The 15,736-nt window shown below is 40.3% G+C and overlaps 1 protein-coding gene across 1 annotated transcript in view; it reads right to left on the bottom strand.

Moving 5' to 3' along the window:
• The window catches only part of FREM1 (FRAS1 related extracellular matrix 1), a gene marked incomplete at its 3' end in the record, with an annotated part of 47,764 nt that overhangs the window by 22,483 nt on the left and 9,545 nt on the right, over positions 1-15,736 (bottom strand). The window contains exons 7-19 of the mRNA XM_008941476.1: positions 15,073-15,204; positions 12,406-12,750; positions 11,590-11,732; positions 10,809-11,005; positions 9,509-9,599; positions 8,287-8,454; positions 7,919-8,127; positions 7,037-7,130; positions 6,322-6,574; positions 4,267-4,464; positions 2,823-3,008; positions 1,685-1,881; positions 627-855 (exon numbers count right to left, since the gene is read on the bottom strand). Of these exons, the coding sequence (XP_008939724.1) occupies positions 627-855; positions 1,685-1,881; positions 2,823-3,008; positions 4,267-4,464; positions 6,322-6,574; positions 7,037-7,130; positions 7,919-8,127; positions 8,287-8,454; positions 9,509-9,599; positions 10,809-11,005; positions 11,590-11,732; positions 12,406-12,750; positions 15,073-15,204 (2,442 nt within the window). The remainder of the gene's footprint in view (positions 1-626; positions 856-1,684; positions 1,882-2,822; positions 3,009-4,266; positions 4,465-6,321; positions 6,575-7,036; positions 7,131-7,918; positions 8,128-8,286; positions 8,455-9,508; positions 9,600-10,808; positions 11,006-11,589; positions 11,733-12,405; positions 12,751-15,072; positions 15,205-15,736) is intronic.

Raw genomic sequence — 15,736 nt, 5'->3', positions numbered from 1 at the left:
AAGAGTGTAAGTTTAGATTGGACATAAGGAAAAAAATGTTTTACAATATGGTAAGAGGTTTCCCAGAGAAGCTGTGGACGCCCCCTCTCTGATAGTGTTCAAGGTCAGGGTGGATGTGGCTTTGAGCAACTTGATGTAGTGAAAGATATCCCTGCCCATGGCAGAAGGTTTGGACTAGATGATCCCTTGGATCATGGTTGGTCCCTTCCCACACAAACAGTTCCATGATTCTGTGATCATTTAGAGCAATATTTAACCCAATGACCTATTAATGTGTTTTTAAATCTCAGTAATGTGATTTAGGTTTCTCTGACTCTGTTCTAGGTAAACATTTTTAAATCGGTTTCCTGATATGTTACAATATTCCCTTTTTTTTTCCAGGGCAGATGGTCCCCCTAGTTATATTACCACCATTTCTGACATATAGGCCTCTCAGTGTGATTTTATTGACAGTACCTAAAATCAATAGACAATGTTAACATTAAATAGGTTAACTTCTCTTCCTAAACATTGTCTTGGAAATACATATAAGGTAAGTGAATAAATAAGTGGTGAAGGTTTCTTACTCTGCCACTTCGCCTCATTAAAGGAATGAAAGACCCATGTTAGAAGAATGCTACACCTACCATTCTTCAGTAGCTCCATGGAAAAGTCATGAACAAGCAACCCACTGCTGTGACGGTCGTGGTTAAGTAACTGTTTATAGTGTAGAATATCATTGCCATGAACTCCATTGAAGAGGAACCCATACCAGGGCCTCTGCACAACCCCAAATACCAAATGGTCTTGTGGCACATCCATATCAACTGCATTGATAACAGAGAGATCCAGCTCTTTCATCTCCCCCTCTTGAACCTGAATATGAAAGAAAAAAATGTCCATCTTTTTATATAAAAAGAAATTATAGAATTTTAGCATAGTTTCCGACATAGGGTATTTTTGTGTATGAGTGTATCTCTTTGTTTCCTCCACCCCTTTCCCAGTTGCTTTTGAACCAGCTACTGGTTTCATACATTTTAAGAGACCTAAAGAAGTAAATGGTTACAGTGATAAAAAGAGAAGGTAAAATAAGGAGTTCATATCTGCCCAAATAAATAGAAAAGCTGTGAGGTAATTAAACTTCATATTAAATGCTAGGAAATACACAGAGGAGAAAGCCTTTAAATATATAAATATATATTAAAAAATACAGATGTGTATAAATTTTTACGGATACGTGCACTTTTTACATTACAGTAAGATAAGCTTACACTGCCCTAGCATGGTGGTCATAGAATTATTATTTCTATTAAAAGCAGTTTTCAGAAAGGGAAGAGGCTATGCAGGGAATGCAAACAAACTCTACCAAAATAATTATTAGTTTTGAGAAACCAGAAGAAAGATAAAAAACCATAAAGATCCTACTGCTTTCTAGATGACTTAATAGTTTAAAGATTGGAGCGCCTTTTTACTTAACTGCAAGTTGGCAGAGCTGCCACTGCTCCCGTCCCACTGAAGCTCTGTCTTACAAGTTTACAGGGAAATTGATTTAACTGGGCTGTTCTCTGAACTAGACCAAACTAGAGTGAACCACACAAAGGGAAAGACAGAAAGAGGAGGCATCAGAACAATGTTCTGATTTTTCTTAAAGAGTGCTTTCTGGTATAAAATAGTTATACGACAGGCATGTCAATTCTTTTCTTACGGTAATATTTCTTGCTATGAATTCTGGGACTTCATCATTGGTCGGGTTGATCAGCACAAAAAATGGAGTCTCTGCTGAGCGTTGCAGCCCATCAGTGACATAAAGTACGAAGTGGTCTGCTGTTGGCTCCATTTGCATGTGCCTGGCTTGTACATAGTTTATGTTCAGGGCTTTCAGGTGCTTCAGCTGAAACGAAGCTAGAGATTTTAGAGATCATAAATTAGAGCAGTCTTTTCCTCTCTTCTTGTCTAACATATAATAAAAAATCTGAAACTCTGTCATTCTTCAAAGAAGAAATAACTTGGATTTTCTAAGTTCTAAGCCATTTGAAAGAGTTACACTGCACATGTTACCAGAGGACACATGCCCTTCCCCTGAAATCAAAATGTGTCTTTCTGCTTTTTGTGGGACTGTGCAGCTTCATACTTCTCAGTTCAGTCTGCAGAACTGAGCCAAATACAAAGATTCAGATAACAGGTAGGAAAATATCTGAGGTCTAAGTAATTACATTGATTATTATTTAAATGACGGGCGAGAAGAATGGGGACCAACAGGCTCAGTTATCCTGGGTGTCCACCTGGAGACACTGGTAAAAGCTGGCAGCATGACAGAGCATGCCACAATCTGTTCTGCTGAGGATGAAACTGCCTTACAATGTCTGAAGGTGAACAAGGGAAGAGACCCAAAGAGTCTATAATTTTCTAACTTTGCCTCAGAAGCTAACATGGGACCCAGGCATTTCAAATTCTCAGCTACAGCATTTAATTGACAGAAGTATAGGTGAAGGTAGGTGTGGGAGCCTTGCGTGGGAGAGTGAAGGGGGAGGAAGAGACAGAAAATTAATGTCTCCTATAACCACTCCGAACAGACTGCAGTTGGAATGCATAGAACAAGAATGGGCCTGTTTACGTCCAGTGACAACTCTTCACATTTGCAGGGCTGCAGTCTCCCTTTGAACTCCTCCCACACAGTCCTATTGCTTTTCATTTGCCAGCACCTGCCTTCCTCAGTAAGCCCTTATTAATGCCACACCTGCACTGCTTCACCAGGGCTCACTACACAGCCCCCCACAAGTCCTAGCCCCCCACAAGTCCTGCGTATTTCCTCTGCTTGATTACCACACGTCATTAAGACTTACCTATACTTATACCAAAGTTCCCCTTCTCAAACCCAGGAGAAGGCAGTATATTTTCAATGTAACCAAACTGGGGAGGAGAAACCAAGACAAACTCTAAGTCATCTGCAGTGGTGTCAGGGTCAGTGGCAAACAAATGGTTGGTAGTAAGGGCTGCTGAGGAGCCCTCCTCCACTACAAATCTCGCACCTGCACACAAACAACATTATAAGCATTATTGCTTATTTAGCTTATTTTTCCTTTATGGAAATAATAACTGGAGGAAAAGACAACTACTACTAAGTAACTGAGGGGTTTGTGTTTTGGTTTAGTTGTTTTTTCTCTGCTTACACCATCAACTCTGCTTTTGCCATCATGTAAGTCAAGAGGAAGGTATCATTAAATTATTTTACAGGTAAGTTATTAGGTACAGTTTATGTGCTACTCAAAATTAGTTGTTACCTCTGTTTGTCAAAGCATTAATTACATGAGAGCTGTTTCGAATTGCTCATAATGAATAACTTTTCATGCATGACTGCTTAATATCCCTGCTGGGACAATGCTTCATTTCCAGAACATTACTTGGGTGAGAGCCTGCAAATTACAAAACTACTCATATATATGCTAAAATATTCTCTGAGATATATTAAACATATATGATATTCTCTGAGATACATAAATTATATGTGACGCTTATAAACAAATGACATTGGAAAAGATAAGCATACAGAAAGCATACCTTTAACATATATAGTACAAATGTCATCAAAAGCTCAGGAGGTCAATAGAAATTTCACACAATACACTGCTTTTGGACTAAATGTACCATACCAACACTATGTCCAGTTTAACTGAGTATTTTTGATCCTGAAGAGTACTAGTGAAAATGTGGCTTCACATCTCTTAATTTGATCCATTGCATATATAGCCTAGATTTGCCTTTATTCACCATCAGAATTAAATATAGGTAATAAAAGATTCTCTCCCTTTATATAAGGGCCAGAGTCTAAACTTCTGTTGTCTACTTTACATGCAAAGGTAGATAGATACTTATGTTTAAGTTTTTGCATCATATAATCCTGACAACTGTCTGGACCTAAGTTCGCCTCAGGGGCAAGATATCAATCACTTTTACCTAGACATAGCTTACATACACAGCAATGGACATATATGGATAAAGAGGAGCAGATCTGAGCACTCTTATTTCTAACCACATGATTTAAACATGCAGTTGCAGATCCACAAGCAGTTACTCATACATGCACCTGCATCTGAATTTGTGGCTGCACTGTACTAGCAAATGACAAAAACAAACAAACAAACAAACAAAATACTGATGGAAATCCTGATCCAAAACATCAGTACGCTGATCTCAGCTGCTAATAAACCAACCAAAAATCATACATCTTTAGCCATTACAGTACTGCACAGCCCACATTATAATGCTATAATGAGAGGAAGCTTTCACCAGTTGCCATTGATGGAGGCTGGTTGTCCACTGGAAGTACAGTGATGTTAAGGTCATATACTGGAAATGGATTATGAAGTGGAACTGGAGGAGGAATAGGTCCATCATGACAGCAGTCTTTGACATCTAGGCCAGTGTCGCCATCAGAAACAATGAAGGTTAAGATCTCAGTGGAAGGAGTAAGGCCAATCTCCCCACCTGGAAAAAAATGTTGCCGTTCAGAAGAAAAGTTTTACCAAAACTTCATGAAGAATGATTCTGTAGCCTGTAAGGACAGTCTGTGGTATCCAAAGTCAGCAGATGAAGAGAACAACAGCAAAACTACTAAAATTCTGCATTCTGTCTGGTGGGATGCTGTTTCCTTGGGGATCTTTTTTGTATTTGTAATATTTTTAACCAGCTTACTTCTCTTCTAGAATAAAAGGGTGTAAAAAAGTATATAACTAAGTTCGTATCACTAATAGTTATAATATTACTGCAGTGTTATAATATTGATATTGCTAACAGTCCTCATGATTCTGTTCTTCATGCACTAAGGCTTTTGCAAAATGTAGATTTGTGGGGACTTTTTTTCTGAATTCCTTCTTAAAGAATACAGGAGAAGGTGTTTCTTTTATATATTCTTTCTCTCTATGACAAGTGCTAATATCCGTGCCCTCCCAGAAGGACACATTTTTGCACGCCAAGAAATGGACGTATCCCTATACACCTTCTACCCCTGTAAAATGGACTATAACAAGAACTGTCCCTTGTTGCTATACTGCACATTAGGCCTACCTGTAATCCTATGCAAAGTGTGGGCTGGTAGAGCACATGACTGGAAACAGCCACCCCTTGTAAGAAGCAAGTGGCTGAACATACCCCAGTTCTCAGTGCTTCTGGCAGCTTGTGTCTTGCATTGCTGCAACATATTGCTAATAAGCTCCCCACAAAGGAAAGGGATTGACTCCTACCCTCTCTTGTGATATTTACTGGGAATATATTTAACATGTAGAAACCTGGGAATGAAAAACACAGGGATTGCACCCTTGAAGTTCAGCCTCTGCCCTTCATTGCCTCTGCAAAACGCTGCCATTGAAATAATGTTCCTGATAGCTTTAGGATGCTGAAGAAAAGTTTGTTATGCATGGCCATAATAAAGTACTTCCTTCTCTTCACAAATACCAGCTGTTCATTTTGGACAGTGCCAAGCCTGAAAATATCACATATATTCTCCATGCTAGCATAAAATTACAGACTAATTACACAGAAAACCAGAGTCTTTAAAAAAAAAATTAAAGCTGTCATCAGAGATATAGAAAAGACAACCCCTCTAATGCTAATGAAAGGATGAAATTAAGTGGGAAATGGGGTTAACCAGCCTTTCATTTCTGTCATTTAAAAAAAAGAAAAAAGAAGTATTTTTGGACTATAAAGATAAAACCACAAAATGACATCTTTTCAGCACTGTGGTTCTCTTGAAGAAAAGCTGAACATCATTTATCTTGTGGCACAGGAAGACTATAAACTGTCCAAATGTGGATATCTGTCTAAATTGGAGAGACAGGCAAAAAGGACCTCAGGTTGTTAGCAGTTTTAATAGAAAACTTGGCATCCTCCTTTACAGAATTACATTATTTTATCTAAACATGACTATGGAAGGAGCTCAAAGTTTGTTGGGTTTTTTTTTTGGTTTGTTTTGGTTTTTTTTAATGTCATGGAGCATATAAAAAGACTATTTTGTACCTAATTTAATAGCAATTTTGCTAAAAAAGCCAAAGATATTTTATCAGCAGCAGTGAAAGACATCCTCCAGGGTTATAACTCTTTCATGTACTTGTTCTCATATAATTTTCAGTTCAAACAGGGGTTTGGAGAACACATTAAAACTTTTGATAGTTGTATACCATCAGACCTCTTTCAAAGCCAGCCTACATTTTTCCCTAGTCAGAACACATGTGGTTTCTCAGCATCTCCGGCTGACCTTCTGCAAAGATTATATGGATTCAGGTTATCATTTTCTGCCAAAAACTCTCTGACCACCTTCCAGTCTAATTCTGCTCTGAGCTCACTTACCAGTGTGCTTATATGTGACTAACCCAGAGACGACATCAGATTGGAAGAAATGATCCACAGCAATGCCAGCTTTCCTCACTACCCCGTGGTGGGGCTGTCGAGCCAGAGTATACATCAGTTTCATGTCATCACTATCTGCATCTGTGGCATAAATATACTCCGAGGAGAGGACCACTTCTTCACCCTCCAGACAGTGGAGCACAGGAACAAGACCCGTTCGCATAACAGGTGGCTCATCATTCACAGGCAACACCTAAATAATTAAAGAAAAATACTTCAAGGTCTTTTATTTTTAATTTCAGTGGAAAACTGTTGTACTAACGCATTACTTTCCAGCCCAAACCAGCAGTATGGTGTCAGTGCACATTGAGCTCTCCCTATGAACAAAATGAGAAAAAATTAGTTAAGGTCATTACTAAAATTCAAAGACAGAAGTAAACCAAACTAGATAATTGTAGCTTGAGAAAGAAAACTCACTCACCATGTTTAAGTACAGGGAGAAGAACTCAAGCTAGAGCAAGCACAAATGCTTTTCAACTAGTACAAGCCAAATATCCTCTCAACTTTGCCATGTAATCCTGGAAGCTAGGATCAAAACGGAAGCCTAATAATTCCTTTATCTTCCAATTTCCAACATAATTCAAAGACTTTCTGAAGTCAAGCTTTGCACTTTTCTACATAGGCAATTGTTCTCAGAAATACGCAACACACTGACCTTCACCTGCAGGATGAACTCTACAAAGTGGATGCCATCTGTGGCTGCAAAGAGGACATCATCAGTGAGAGTCTCAGAGCCATCATGCCTATACCTGATAAAAAAAAAAAGAGCTACAGAGACTTCACACAAACAAAGAATCTGTGCTTTCTGGTCACGCCAGACAATGTGGATCCCTCCCAATATAAAAAGCCAATCCCTGTGCCAGAGTATCCACCTGAGACTGATGATTCTTGATCAGAATGTCTTCAGAGGGCTTGTGAGGTCCCGTACAAGAAGAAAACCCCCAAGACAAACCAGACATCGACATCAGCTGGGAGAGTTCTCCCTGAGGGTTTGTCATCTGTGTTGTGACTCTTTGCAATGTGTCTACCAAACATGTAAGTTCTTGCTCCAGTAGGTGACCTCCTGCATGCATGTAGAAAGTTGTTTTGTTCTTGCCACAAATACAGCAGCAGAATTTTCATCTCTAGGTTAATCAGTGTAAATACAAGTTTTTTTTGTGTAAACTAGCCAAGTTTAATAAATACACAACTTCCTTTAAAGGAAAAACCTCGCAACCATTAGCTTCTTCACAGAAACTGTGTGGATGAATACAGAATTTGCCTCATCATCTGCACAAGGCAGTGCTTTATAGAGAAAACTATCTGCATCAGATATGGTTGCTAGCTCCCGCTAGCAACAGCTCAGTTTCCACAGGGATCACTGCAGTCCTGAGGCTCAGCTAGCCCTCTTGGCCTGGAGCAGTCATGCCAGAGCTGTGCCGTGGTGAGCACACCTAGCTGTAGCCTCTGCACCTCACACCACTTTACCGCAGGGCTTTCAGTCGTCTGTCTGAGAGACTCCACCACCACAAGAGCGAAAGACAGGCATTCTTCTGACCTGGCTGACAGGGTATGCAAGTGCCCACAGGAAAGCCTGTCGCCTTCGTTCATGGGAATGCCATCTAGCTCCAACACCCCGTGCTGAGGCTTTCTCTGCAGGAGGAGGCGGAGATGCTCCCGTTTCGTGTCCGGGTCAGAGATTAGAATGTGTCCCTCTGTGACAGGGCTCAGGCCACCCTCTTCCACTTTCAAATGGCTTGTAAAAACCTGCATGGAGGAGAAACGCTGAACTCACTTTTCTACTGCACCTTCCATATCCCATGGAAGATTTTTTCATCTCAGTCAGGTGAGGACATCTCTCTGCATTTCTGTTTCTACCCAAAGGCTTTTCCAAGTCCTCCCCTCTCACCCTCATCACCACCCTACCTCTGGGGCTTGATTGTCCACAGGAAGAATTGTAATATTGAAGCAGATCCCATACAAAGTGCCACCATGCTGATTGCTGACAGAAAAAATAAATTGGACTTGCTGAGGTTCAGGCCCGATGTCCTGCAGTGGCGGCATGTAGGCAACTTTCATGTAGTTTACAGCATGCTGGAAAAAGACCAGAGGGGTGCATGTAAAAGCTGGCAGTGGGAGTAGCCATAACTCAGGACGTTAGGGACCTTTCTCATCCCCTAATGAGCTGTTACCCAAACTGTCAAAATTACGTAAGAAACTTTGCATGTAGTCTTCAGCCACTGGCAATACCTTGATTAAGTGCATCTTCACCTACAAATCAGGTGAACACAGGTTCAAATACTCAAATCTGTAGCAAAAAATACAGAGAGTTGATAAGTGAATAAAAGAGACAATGGTCTTAACATTCTTGATGGAGCCCTTAAACGCTGCTAGTCCAAAGGTCTATTTCTAACTGTGACTTTAAAATAAACAGTTCACCAAAGCATAGGTTTTTAATGGAAAATCTTCCATAGCAGTAGAATTTGCACTCACCAGTATGAATAAACTGCATGCACTGCCTCCTCAAGTGAGGGCAGGCCAGTGAAGGACACTAAAATAATCACAAAAATCTTGCATCTAGGCACCTGTGGTAAGGCATGTGATTAAGGATCTGCAGGCTCAGAGCTCTCATTATAGTGCTTCAATGATCACCATTATGCAACCTTAACCATACAGCAGGATATAAAACAGAGTACTTTACTAATATTCATAAGACATCTATCAAACTACAGAAGCATGAAAACTGAACAGCAAGATCCTGAAAAAGGCCTGTTGCAGCTTGTACCGACTGTATCTACCGGTGATACTGAAAAGAAGCAGGGAACTGTCAAGGCCTGATTTCCACATTTTGTGTAATTTTTCCTTCCACTTAACATCATGCTGGAGCCAAATTCAGCCTACCCTAAGCAACTGCAGCCCCTGCTGGTTTCAGGAGAGCTGTGTTTACACATTGCAGAACAGAAGCATGATGGAAAATTTTTTTAAAAGCTGGGATTGAATTATCAAAGCTTTTAAGTACTTAAGCAGAGTTCATGATAGTACAATTCTTTATTTTTCACCTCTTGTTTTCCTGTCAAAAAGAAGCTGTCTGCTTGTACCATTTTTAAATTGCTTATAACTGGCTATGGTATCAGGCAACATAACAAACCTGAGTAAATGACTGCAGTGCAAGAGCAGCAGGATCCTTGACCAGCTTTGGGATAGTGTCCACCATAAACAGCTTTCCAGCATCTGAGTGCCTGTACAAAAACATGCATGTCACATCCTGGTTAGCAATACTGAAAAAAAGGAAAAACAACAGTCACATAGCCCCATATTGTATTTCAAAATAAACTCCCACTCCCAACTGCATTGAAAGGGAAAGCATTTTTCTTTCTTCCATACTTGTTATTCATTTAAACAGTATCACAGAAAACTGACCACAATAAATATTTTTCAGGATGGTTGTGAAAAATCGTTGCATACCTTAGGAGCAAGCTCTGAGTTTGCTATGAGTGTACCTCTGCACAGCCCTGATACCATGTACGGAATCTGCAAGTCTAGTCCATCACATTCTCATTATTTACACAGCTGCATTTATCTTAATGCAGAAAAACAAATTTTCTTGGTTTCATGAATATTATAAATTTCTGAAATAAGCCAGTTTCAGCAAGCCAGCTTTTCAGCAGCAGTAACCAGCAAACTGGATAGTCCCGTGGCTATTTGACTGAATGGGACAACAGCCCAAATACCCTTCGCCCTCAAATGCTGCATACTGATTCTCTGTTGCTTGAGGTCAGAACTGAAAGTGTTAAACCATATAATTGAAAGCTTAAACCATCCAATGGCTGGATTTTGAACTTTTCTATTTAGCAAACTGTTGCTGATGCTGTCACGAATTCAGAAAATGGTGAAGCAGCAACAGTGATGTGTAAACATCTACTACATCCATTTGCCCTGTGCCCTTGTTGCCCCTGTAACATGTTCTGCTGGCACTCTGCTCCACAGGTTTCTAGTCAAGGATCAGGAGTCCTTCAGGGTGCCATGGTATTAATGCATCACCTAGAAAAAGCTGTAGCACCTCATCTTCCCAGACTGAGGCAGGCCTAGGTCAGCCACACTCTATCAGTTTAAGAGACGTGCTGCAACTTGTGCTGAAGGCTGCACAGCTTCCCGTGGGCTGGTGTATGATGCAAGTCCAATGAAAGTAAAGATTTCAGGTGCTTTCCTCCTTCTTATTTATTGCTAAACTATGAACATTTTCTATTACCCTGTATTTTATTCTGTTGCTTTCAGTTCTTGTTCACCCTTAATCATCAACAACAGAGATGCACACATCTATTGTCACCTGCACTTTAAGCAAACAGACGAAGAACCTGGGACACAAGCATGGTACTTCTACTGAGGATGCTCCTTTTACGTTGGTCATTGCCCTGTCCCACCTGGAAGATATGGCAGGTCACACTTACCCATGTGTGCAAGAGAAAAACGGGGAAGTGGTTATGATGTATGTGAGTTCCCTGTCTTGCTCTTCCACATCTATGAAGTGGAGATGTTTCTTAGTTAGGTGAGCAATCTCAGTCTCCTTAACAATCAGGTGACGTGTCACTCCTGGGGCTTCTCTGGGTAGCTGATCATCCACAGGGATAATGTGCACCATCATCACCTGAAATCAGGAAGATGGTAAAATCAAAAGCCATTCCTCTCAAAAAGAGAGTGTCCAAGTACCTGTTTACAAATGTGCACAGAAGTAAGTAAATCACTGGAGTATGAGATATAGGATGTGGTCATCATGCCATGGGATGAATAGATAAGTAATGGAGATATACAACAGTTAAATACAAAGTCTGTGAATCTTAGTGGTTTCCCTTTAAATTAAAAGCAAAGTTAAATTCAGTATGTTGGACGTCTGGGTGAAATAGTCTTTTCTTGGTCGACTTCAGGAGGGCTGTTTCGTTTGTTTGCACTGTCTCCAAATCTAGTTTGTTTTCAACATTTTATTTTAGTGTGTATTTATTTTAGTGTGTAGGAAAAAGTCTTTGCAATGGACTTGTCTTTGGCTACGCAGACAGAATTACCCCACAGAAAGCAAGAACAAGAGGTATCTCTGGACAATTTGTGGTGATTACCATGGTGATGTCAAACAAAGATCTATCCAAGTTTGATTTGAAATCTTTTCAGAAGGTGTAAAATCATCAGCCATTTGAAGTAAAAATGCAGGACTCAGCCAAAGATGCTTCAGTTTCATACCTGTGGCTCTGAGAGATTGGGAGGGTCATGGCTATCACTCAGCACAATCTCAAGGGAATCTTCATATACTTCTCCTCCCAAATGCTGATAATAAATTATTCCATTAAATAGATCCCTCTGAAGAAAACTGCTGACAGAATACCCTGTTGAATTGAAGAATGTATCTTTTGTTGAATGGTGCATGATTTTAACAACTCATAGAAATCACCTGTGCAAGTAACTGCTGAAGCATAATGTCCTCTTTCTCACTCTAACTAGAGCAAGGCCTTAGAAATGCTGTCTTGTCTTCCACATTTCCTGAAGGTCATAAACTTCTTTTCTATGTCACTTAAAGGTTACTCAAAGAATCAAGCAACATAGCAAATGGGCCTTACAGCCCTGTTCAGAGGACAAAAGAGAACTTGCAGAATTAGCAGCTTCTGCTGTCTAGAACAGAAATTTCTGAATTCAGTTAAATGGAAGGAGAGCTTTTCCCCTCTTTTAGGATCATTAGCTTCATCTAATAGCTTTGAACGTGTCAGGGATCCTTGCAGATAAAATAACTTCTGTGTAGCCCTACTTTTCTGGATGAGAAAAGTACAGTAGGGGAATAGACTCAGAATGGAAGAATTATGGGATAAATTGTGTACACAGGTATAGTAATTCTGGTTGCAGAGACTAACATTAGTTAATTATGAGGATTTACATTATAAATGAGAAAGTCCAAATTTTCCATGATTTGTCATCAAGCAAAATACTTTGCCTAATTGTAACTTTAATGTAGTTTAAAAAGGAAGTGACAAAGACAAGTATACTATTGTGGAAGCATTTCATTACCTATCAAGTTTGGTCCTGGTTTCTTCATTATTTCTCCAGCTTGTGGTGGCTTGGTAATATTGAATAGTATGTAATCGTCACTGGAATCCATGTCAGAAGCATGAAGCATGGAGCCCTGAATCAAGATTGTCTCTCCCTCATGAACTTCAATGACCACATTGCTGATAAGAAATGGAGGGCTGTCATCTTTAGGGAGGATATTAATTGGAAACTTATGGCGAATACTGTGCTGGCCATCAAAAATCCTAAATACCACAAAGTCCTTAGTAGAATCACTGTCATCATGATGGTAGTGCACAACTCCAGCCTGAATGTCAGAGACTGTGAACATGAATCCTTTCCCTCCTGTCAAAACAATGGAAGGATTTTTTAGATGTGGCACTTGAGGCTATGATTTAGTGGTTAGGGAAATTAGGAGGAAGGTTGAACTTGATCCTGGGGGTCCTTTCCAACCATGGTGATTCTCTGATTCTAAGGAAAGACATCAAAGATATTTACTTCAGCCCAAAGGAGAATCCTTCCACCAGTATGAATGTTATTAAGGGAGAGAGAATGAGAAATATTTCTAACTAGAAACATCAAGCATAACTTCACCTACTGGAAAGAAGTTTTTAGAAGTTTTTGAGTAGTTAATAAGAACGAAGAATTTGCAACTGTGGTAACAGCGAACATCCTTCAAATGCCCATTGCACTAAATATAACTGGAGATATCATGGACATTTAATTTTGATTCTTTCTACTTTAATTTCAACCTCTACTTTCTTGTCAAAATATTTAACATGTATTTTAAGTATCAAAGAGAATATGCTTTATAATTGCAGTTTAGAATTTCTTTACAAGGGGAAAATAACATTTCTGGGTCTTCTTTTTCTCCATATTGGAGTTACTGTGTATAATAAGACAATTTTACACCTCTGCTTCACTGGACATGTTATGCACACACAAAAATATTCACACTGGTTAAAGGTTTCAAGAATTGCAAGCTGGTGCTAGAAGAGACGATCTCTCCAGGGTCTCCAAGGAAAATATTTGTTTTCCCTCTATGCTGTGTAACATCAGCAGAGACATCCACTCACTCCTTTTGCTCCTTATTTGAAGGGAATTATGAGCAAACTTTAGGATTAGAAATAACTGCCTCACCAAAAAAAAAAAAAAAAAAAGCTGTTAAAAGTGACAGAAGGCAGGGAACAATGTCATACATACCACTTTCTTTTAGGGCTTTCCTTTAGCTCTGGGACTGGCATTACCAAAGCCAACAAAAGAGCATTCAAAACATTGAGCTGATTCCCTGTTCCTGCAGCTAATGGGAGTCCCTCCACTGATTCCCATTAGTTTTGGTGCAGCTGGAGAGCTAAACTCAAGCTTTCCTTTGAAGTTTGTGCTTTTGTCAGTTCTTGCTGGACAAAAAAAAAAAAGCCAGTTGCCAAAATTTCTTTGCATGTGCCTATGCAGACACATAAAAGAGAGTAAGGAACAGTTGCTGGAGAAGAAATGCCCACCCCTGGCTGGCCCAGAGGGGATGGGACTGCCACCATGAGATGAGCCCCGGGCTCTGCATGCTCCTGCAGGTGCAGCTGGTCTGCTGTTCTATCACCTGCAGCCCACCCGTTCCCTGGCTGCACAGCCCCCCATAACACCATCTCTGGGGCTGAGCCTGTCTGACACTGCCGGCATCACAGAGTTTCTGTTTTGTAACACGACAGGCGGATGATCATGCAGACACTGAACTGCCCGGCAGCAGTTACCTGAGGTTAAGCACATTTCTGAATAGTTTCTGTTTCTACTAAATCCCAGCTACCACCATCCCCTTTTCTTTAAATACTTGCTTTATGTCTCTAAGCTGTGCATTTTAAATCAATACATTAATGATCAAAAAATTCAGCATTGATATTGGCAGCATCCTCTCACCCTGCCAACATCAGGGTGACTTTTTTTACCCGTTTTCCCAGAGAGCCACACTGTGTTGATTTATGAGACTGCAAAATAAAATCAGTAATACTGATAACACAGAAGCAGAAGCCTACTTTAATTGCCACTTTTTGAAACTAAGGCAATTAAAATAAAGCCTTAAAGCTGCCAGTAAATAACAACTGTATCCAAATGTTGTCTGTATTTGTCAACAGATCAAAATCGCTCCGCATTCCCTAGCACCCTCCAGCAAAAATGTGAAAAATGAAAATACAGTGACTGCATTTTGCCTCAGGGTTGTAGCGGGGGGAAGCCGGTCAGCAGAGGGAGCAGAGCCCGCTATCCAGCCCTGCTGAGCGCTGTCCCTGCCTTCAATCACCTCGCCTGAGGTGAACTCACCTCCAGCAAACTAACTAAGGAGCAATTTCATTTTCCAGTGAAAGCAGTGTGTAGGCAAAACAGCAGACTTACAAGTATCTCCCGTTTCAGGATACGGGCAGCATAAATATACTATTTGCAAAAGTGGCTAAAGCTGTGCAGCTGGCTTTCTTTGTGACCCTGTGAATTTTGTTACTTCTTACTGTGCATCCACGCATTTCCTTCTGCACCTTCATACCCATGTAAATCTGGCTCTCATGATGACAGCCCTCAGCAGGGAGTGACATACAACAGATTCTATCATCTTACTGACTGTCATGTTATCATAGCCAGTTGTCACTAGATAACATGTTCCCAGGTCCTGAAGTTGAAATTATTTACCTCTCACCATAAGCTGTCCGTGCTGTAAGCCGCCAACGGTGACCAAGCGAACATTCTGGATGTCATCGTTATCTACGACTTGGAAGTGTTGCCATGTGATGGGTCGGGATTGCCCTTCCAGGAGGCTGAGGCCTGCGAAAAGCAGAGCATTATTTCACCAAAGCAGCTGCAACAGTCCAGGTTGTCATCTAATCTTTTTGAAGGTTTTTGTAGTCAGGAAAAAAAGTAAGTTTAATTTCATCTACATACATACCTGTGACAGACATTTCAAGGCAAGCTTAAAAGCTTAATGTCACCTTTTATTCTGACATACTTGCCTTAGTCAACCATCTTTAAGGGTTATTTTCATTCAGAGAAATATAATATTCTGGTTCCAAATTGTCTGATAGACCAGCTAGGCACATTTCTGGACATTTGCACGAACCAGAACATTGCACTTGCAATCTCACAATGTCTGAAACTGGACACAGCTTTCTTAGTCAGTCCGCATTTAAAAATACTTATTAATCTTCATGAAACGGGACAATCTCTCTTCTTTTTCCTCTAATAGTCATTTCAGCTGCGCTGCCTCTTCACGACATGAGCCCTGTTCATCTCAGCATGCTCCTTTCCTGCTGTGAGGAGACTGCACACCCTCTGGTGGTAACTTCAATACTTGTTTGAT

Source organism: Merops nubicus, unplaced genomic scaffold (assembly GCF_000691845.1).
Source record: "Merops nubicus isolate BGI_N331 unplaced genomic scaffold, ASM69184v1 scaffold33035, whole genome shotgun sequence".
Taxonomy (NCBI): Eukaryota; Metazoa; Chordata; class Aves; order Coraciiformes; family Meropidae; genus Merops; species Merops nubicus.
Note: the sequence above shows the minus strand (reverse complement) of the source record. Positions and strands in the feature narration are given on the sequence as shown.